This window comes from Drosophila arizonae, chromosome X (genome assembly GCF_054131065.1).
Source record: "Drosophila arizonae isolate 15081-1271.41 chromosome X, UAZ_ARI_1.0, whole genome shotgun sequence".
NCBI lineage: Eukaryota > Metazoa > Arthropoda > Insecta > Diptera > Drosophilidae > Drosophila > Drosophila arizonae.
The window spans coordinates 25,818,674-25,825,879 of NC_142927.1; the positions used below are offsets into that span (position 1 = coordinate 25,818,674).

Here is a 7,206-nt window from a genome sequence, read left to right on the forward strand (position 1 = left end):
CAAACGAAACCACACTCCATCCACACACAGAGACACACCCACACACCCACACACACACGCACCACAATCAACTATGCTGCAGTCAGGGTCAATCGACTGCCTAATACCTGACCATGATCCAGATACAAGCTGAATTCAGTAGAAAATCAAACAATTTTCCGATATCATTTAAAGATTTGCTTGTAGATTGGCGGAGAGAGTGAGAGAGAATGAAAGACAAAGAGAGAGAGAGTGGAAAGGGAAGAAAAGAGAAGAGTAGAGGGAAATAGATAGACAGAGAGAGGAAAAGATAGCAAGGGGAAATAGAAGAGTGTAGAATGAGATGAGAAGAGAACAGGAAAATAAATATACAGAGACATATGCATAAATATCTTTGCTCTCTGTATATCTGTGGCTCTTTCTCCCTCCCTCTCTTTCTGTCTGTCTTTCTCTTTCTCTCTCCCTCTCTCTATAGCTCTCTCGCCATACCTCTCCATCACTTTTCTTTCCCTTGTATCAGCCTCATTGTGTCGATTCCGCTCGCTTTTCTTTCTTCGTGTTTCATCTCTTTGGCTCCTCTCTCTCTCTCACCTTTGCTCTTCCCTTCCTTCTGTATTATCTATTTTTCTTTACTCCCTTTCTATTATATCTTCTTCTTGTCTCTCCTTCTACTATCTCTTTTTTTCTTTCTCTATCCCTCTATCCTTTTCTTTCTCTATCTCTCTCATTCTTTCTTTCTCTCTCTCTCTCTCTCTCTCTCTCCATCTTCCTCTGTTCTTTATACGACCACATCGGAGAGAGTAGAGTCTACTCTCTCTACTCTACTCTTCCCGATGTGGTCGGAGTCAAAGGACTCTACCTGAAGCCAGACATAGGTATATCCAACCAAGCTAATACACCCGCTTGCCGGTTTGTCACGAACACTGGAGGAGTAGCAAAAGAGCAGCATTCCCAATCGCAGTTCACAATGTTTACATTTTGGGCATATTTTTTATTATTGTCCAGAACGAGTGTCGCTTGGCTTTTATGTTATTTTTTGTTGGTTTCGTGTGGGACAGGTCAATGCAGTGCTTCGCAACTGGGTATTTGGGTCATTTGTGTGTGTGTGTGTGTGTGTGTGTGTATGTGTGTGTGTCATCTTTGTATGTGTGTGTGTGTGTTTAAATCTGTCGGGGTTCTCTCTGTGCGTGTGCGTGTGCGTGTGAGTCTGATAGTGTATCTGGCTATATCGTGCGTGTATGTGTGTGTATTTTGAGTATTTACCATCTAGTTACTGCGTCGCCAAAAACTCTGGTACGGCTGCTCCCGCTGACGCTGATGCAGCTGCTGTTGCTGTTGCTGCTGTTGTTGAAGCCTTTGTTGCAGCAGCAGCTGTTGCTGCTGTTGTTGCTGCTGCTGCAGTTGCTGCTGTTGCAGTTGCTGTTGCTGCAGTTGCTGTTGCTGCTGCTGCTGTCGCTGTTGGCTGATAGTGGCAATGGACTCCTCCGAGGCGCTGGTCTGGCCAACTGTCTTGTAGCTGTACGCCAAGCGCGGCACCGGCTTTCGCTTCTGCTTGGTCGTCACCTCAAGGGGCACAACTATTGATGAAGCCCGATGCTGGCGGCTTCCGTGCGGCTCCGGTCCGAGTAGCGGCAGCGATAATTGCTTCGGCATTGACCTGTTGCCCTCCGGCATTAATTGCCGCCCCGACCTAATCTTTGGTAGTGCCTGCCTAACGGATTGAGACGGCTTTTCCTGCTGCTGCTGCTGTTGCTGTTGTTGCTGCAGCTGCTGCTGAAGCTGCTTCTTGAACTGAAGCTGCGACGTCGAACTTGACGGCATTCGCACGGGCAGCTTGGCCACGGCCTGCGGCTCTGGCTTCGCCTGAGGCATCGAACTCCTCTTGCTAACTGTGGGAAAGTAGCTGGGCTGCCGCACCGTTGCCTGCTCCTTGGCCAAGCGCAGCTGGTGCTGGTATTGCTGCTGCTGATGGAAGCGCTTGTTCCGCAGCTCCTGCTGCTCCTGCTTGTGCTGCTGTAGCTGCTGCTGCTGCTTCAGCTGCAGTTCCGTGGGCAGCTGCTGGGCCTGTAGGTGCAGCATTTCGGCCTGCTGTAGTTGCTGCCGGTTCTTGAAGGCGCGCTTGTGAGCAGACACCTGGGTGGCGCTGGAGGCCAGCAGATGGTGGGCGCCCTTCGATGCTGGCGGCTGTTTGGGCAGCTCCGAGTGCACTCGTCGGGTCGACTGCTTCAGGTTCTTCAGCTCCTGCAGCTGGGCGTCCAGGCGAGGGGACGCCGCCGGGTCCGGTCGCCGAACCGTATCCTTGATGAAGGTCAAGTGGCTGGTGCGGCTCAGCTTGTTGGAGGCGGTCGCCTTAGGCGGCACGCTCTCAATGCTATCAGCATTGAATCGGGGCGTGGGCTTCAGCAGAGCTTCCTCGATGTCTTCATCAGTGTCGCGGCCGAGCACGGCCGATTTCTGCATCTGATTGTCATTGGCGTCTATGACGAACTTTGCGTTGGCCTTGCGGCCGGTGCTCTGATTTAGGTTCCGTTTGCTGCTTGCTTGCTTGACGGACCACTTCGACTTGCTCTTCAAGATTTTGGACGGCGTATTGGAACGCTTACGCCTCATTTTGGAATTGTCTGACAAAAGATTTTGCATGGCCGGGGGTTCTGATGGGATCTGTTGGGCCAGTACGTCCATGATGTGTTTCGGTCGTTGCGGGCGCTGATGTTGCTGATGCTGATGCTGATGCTGCTGCTGCTGCTGCTGCTGTGGTCGCCAGTTGGCCGATCGCGATCCCAGCTGCCCCAGCGTCGGCGCACTGCGTTTGCTGTTTGCTTTCATGGCCAGCGGCGTCTGGTGCTTCTGCTTCTGCTTCTGCTTCTGCTTCGGCTTCGGCTTTGACTTTGACTTTGGCTTTAGCTCCTCCTCCAGCTCGGGGCTCATTTCGTGCGACTGCGATCGCGTCTGAAAGCTGAGGCTGCGCTGCCTGTGATTCGTGTGCAACACATTGTGGAAACTCAGGCAGGGCTGCTGCTTGGGCAGGTGCTTGCTGCCCGTCGACTGGTACCGTCCGCTGCCATAGCCCTGGCGTCGATTGAACGCCTGAAAGGTGACCGGCCCGTCAGCGAATTGAATGACCTCGAACTGTCGAATGCGTTCGCTGAGTGTGTGGAAGTGTGTGTGCTCCTTGCCGATGTCGTGGGGCGCGGACTTCTCGCTGCGCAGCTTATATGACTTTTGCGTCCCTGGCATATGTCGGCCATGGATCAGGCTGGCGCTACCGTAGCCCACGCGAAAGCGCGCCGAGTTTGGCTCGTCCTCCGACTGCCGATCGAAGCGTACGGCAAGGCGCTGCTTCAGCGCCTCGTCGACAACCATCAGCTGCTCGGCATCGGAGTCATACTTGTTGCGCTTCCGCTGCTTTGCCATGGACGCCTGATTCGCGCTCATTGTCTTCTCGAGCGCAATGAAGTGATGCTTGCAGCTGGGCGGTCCCTTGCCCTTGCCAAGCGTGTAGCCCATGCCCAACTCGAGCGTGGTGCGCGGCGGCAGGCTCATCGATCGACCACTCAACGCACACAGGTCAAGATCTCGTTCCCTTAGCGGCTCATTAGCCGGCTGCTCTGCATCGTTGAGCATCGTGCTGCTATTCTCCGGACTGAGCCTCTCCTGCACCTCGTCGCTGTTGTCCAGCAGCTGGTTGCTGTACATGCGAAGACCGCCCGCTGTGAAGGACATCGATCGGCGACGGCTCGCCTGCATCACAGTGTTTAGCAATTGGCCGGAGCTGACCGAGGCGGCCTGGTCGGCCATTTGCTTATGATTGCGTGGGTATTCTGTGACCGAATGGCGTTCCCGCCGCACTGCCAACGTCCGTACCGGTGCTTGGTTCTCTTCTCGAGTCCTAACAGTTTGAGGTACCTCTTAGGATTGGAATAGACAGAGAAAGAGAGAGAAAGAGAGAGAGAGAGAGAGAGAGAGACATGTTAATATTAATTGTAAAGGCGACAAAGACTATTCCTGCTCTAGGCTTATCGAGCTGTTAGACTCTTCACTGTTCTACAACTCTCAGTCGTAACCCACTTACCAATGATAAAATTTGATAATCTATATATACGCATATCGAAACTTACAATTTACAATAAAAGTCTGAGAAACAAACCACTGTAAAATAATAACTCAGCGAATTAGAATTAGAACTACGGAGCTAACGACCAATTGATATTCATTCTCTCTCTTTCACTCGTTTACTTTCTTTCGCTCTCTCCCTCTCGCCCTTCCTATGACGCCCTGTATCATCTCTTTGACTGTCTTTCATTCTTCTTCCTCTTTCTCTCTTTTCTGCCTCCTTAAGGCCTCTCTTACTGTACATATATCTCTCTTTCCCTTTTAGTCTACTCCTAGCTTTCCCCTTTGGTCTCTCTTTCTCTGTTAGTACATCTTTTCTTATACATACTTATACAGGATAAACTTATTATGCTTTTTCTCTTTCTCTCTTCATATGTAAATTTATCTATATCAATCTTTTTTCGTCTTTTTGACCTCCTTCTCTATATCTCTCCTTTTTCTTTTCGTTATATCACACTTTCCATCTCTTTTTCACTCTATATATATCTTTCTTTTACTAGCCTCTTCTCTGCCCATTTTTCTCTCACTGTCTCTCTCCTTTCTCTCTCTCTCTCTCTTTCTCTCTCTCTCTCTCTCTATCTATCTCTTTCTCTATGCCATTTTTCTCTCTCATATAAATACAGCTTTCCCTTCTCGCTCTATTCTCTTTAGTGCGTATCTCAGTTTTCCTTTCTCCCGCTTTGTGTATAATTCTATCTCTTTTCCTCCTTATTTTTCCATGTATCACGCTACTCAGCTACCCCGCTCATGATATCTCCTTCTCTCTTCTCCGTTCTTTATATCACTCTTTTTCTATATCAACTCGTTTATTCGATTTCTCTCTATCTCTCCCAGTGTCTCTCTTTCTCCTGTTCTGATTTTCGATTTTCTGCTCCTACCTTTCTCTTCCTCTCCTTCATCTGGATCTCAGGGGTATACTAACTCTCGCACAATCTTATCAAGAATTCAGTAGCTGCAGGTGGCCTTCCGGCCTATAGACATACCCGGACTATAGGGTAGCAGTGAGGTGCTGCGTGAATAGTAGGTCTTAACCGCATTCTCGTATAGCTGATTGGTGTTGCGCAGTAGCCAAAGATTCTTGCCTCCATTAACTCGCATTAGCCGATTAAATTGCTCGGCCTTCATATTATCGGCAGTTAAACCTCGTCTTTAGCGGTGTTGACTGGGAGCACGCAGTGACGGTGTTGTATCGAGCCTACACAGCAGGTTCAGGCTCAGTTGCGTTATGGGGTTTGAGCGCTGTCGTTGGCTATTGATGTGTGCGTGTACTTAAGGTTAACCGAAACGACTGAGATGTTCTTATAAGCGCTGCTCCTCGGTTGAGGTGCGAGCGCAATAAACTCAACGAATTTTGGGGTTCTTTACAATTGTACCGAAAGTAGTTCAAATAATTTTTATAGGTACGTTTGCCTCAAGTAGACCTTTGACCTCTTTTATACTGTTTGCAATTTAAAATCGGAAAAAATAGGCTAAAGAACTGACTATAAATACTAAAAGTGTCGAAGCGTAGTGAAATATGTTAACTAATGAAACATTACAAAAAAAAAAAAAAAAAAAAAAAAATTAAAACTAATAAACAGCCTACTTTAGAGGAATAAAAACAAGTGAGAAAACTCTGGTCGCGAGTCGAGATTACTCGACTATGAGATCCCCTGGACCCTTTGAGCAACAGACATTGCAATAATTGTTCCAAAATCCATGTTTATATTCTTCAAAGTTCTAACAATAATAATTATAATTTCTAAATAATAATATATATTAAAAATAATAATCTTTGATAATAAAAATTATAATAATAATATTAATCATAATGATTAAGATTTCATTTAATTAAATAATACAGAAAATTATAAAATTTCATTATTAATGACAGATAGTAATAATGATTTAAATTTTAAGAAATTCGATGATACATATATGTATGTAAAGTTAGTCTTAAGAAGAATTGACTTTCAGAATTTTACCAACTTCCTTTATTAGAGCTTACCAGACGACTTTATGTATTATAGAAGTCCCTTAAAAATAATATGCACAGATTTTTCTCATTGCTAATGAATTCAGGGCACATTTTAATTGGGCAACCCCCCCTGGAGTACCCTTTAGTTTTTCCAACATAGAACCTTCTCTAATCTATGCAGTAAATTTGGCTTAATGATGTGATGAAGGCTTCTTAGGGTATTATTGTCTAAGACACCTATAGCCATTGCGAATGCTACTTCAACTCCTGCTTAAGCATTTGGAGGCACACAAAAATGTCCTTTGACTTCATTCAGGACAATTGCGAACTCTGGATGGGACATATTTTTTGGTTATCTTGTCTTGCCTCTGCCTTGACACTGATTAATGCGAATCTTCTTTAAATGTTGAAGGTAGCTAGAAAAAAATAAGAAGAAGATAATAAAGAAGGAGAAGAGGGAATAAAGTTGCTCAAATAATATATAATAATTAGCCACAGGTAAAAGGCAACTCAGCGGGCAATATTCAATGCGAGGCAATTGTCGTCGGAGAGTTTTGTGTGTTCTCTGTGTGGCAATTTGTCAACGCGGCCCCTGGAGCAGACAGCGCAGCTCATCCACTGCCCACTGATGACACTGATAATGATGATGAGCTTGTTAATGATGATAATGTTGCTGCTGATGCTGATAATGATGATGATGTGCTGTTGCTGTTGTATCAGTTGTCATTTTTACGCTCCTTCAGAAGAGAATATAGGGAGGGAATATAGTGTAGATTTTTGTAATGAATATACATATGTATAATATATAAGTTTCGTATAGATCTGGGTTTGAAATGCAGTAGGATCCAGTTATAACGACGCTCAAGGGATCGTCGCTATACCTGGAAGTCCATATAAGTTTGCTTATATAAGTAGGTCTGGAGACCCGAAGCGGAGCCATTATAACCGTATTTTACTGTAGTTATATAAATATGATAATAGACAATGTGAGTGCCCAAGTCGTTCGATTTTCATTAAAGTCAATATCTTTCGCTAAAAATGCTACGTTTAACTCATGTAAATCCTATAGATTCTTCAACTATTAATGAGCATGAAGCAATCGCCTACGCCTGTCCGCAATGTGCTTAATTAAGCACGTTCACAATCGGAAAACAATT

The 7,206-nt window shown here is 45.9% G+C and overlaps 1 protein-coding gene across 2 annotated transcripts; it reads right to left on the bottom strand.

Annotated features, from left to right (window-relative positions):
• Window positions 1–949: 949 nt before the first annotated feature.
• Window positions 950–5,645, bottom strand: LOC108620301 (uncharacterized). 2 transcript variants are annotated; one of them, XM_018017206.2, is made up of 2 exons: window positions 5,076–5,645; window positions 950–3,887 (listed from the first exon to the last, which is right to left on the bottom strand). In XM_018017206.2, exons 1-2 carry the CDS (start codon window positions 5,215–5,217, stop codon window positions 1,246–1,248), a joined length of 2,784 nt encoding a protein of 927 aa, XP_017872695.2. In that variant the 5' UTR covers window positions 5,218–5,645; the 3' UTR covers window positions 950–1,245. The 2 variants fall into 2 exon arrangements, with proteins under 2 accessions (XP_017872695.2, XP_089330484.1); XM_089474358.1 differs by having other exon boundaries at window positions 950–3,868; window positions 4,971–5,108.
• Window positions 5,646–7,206: the final 1,561 nt, after the last annotated feature.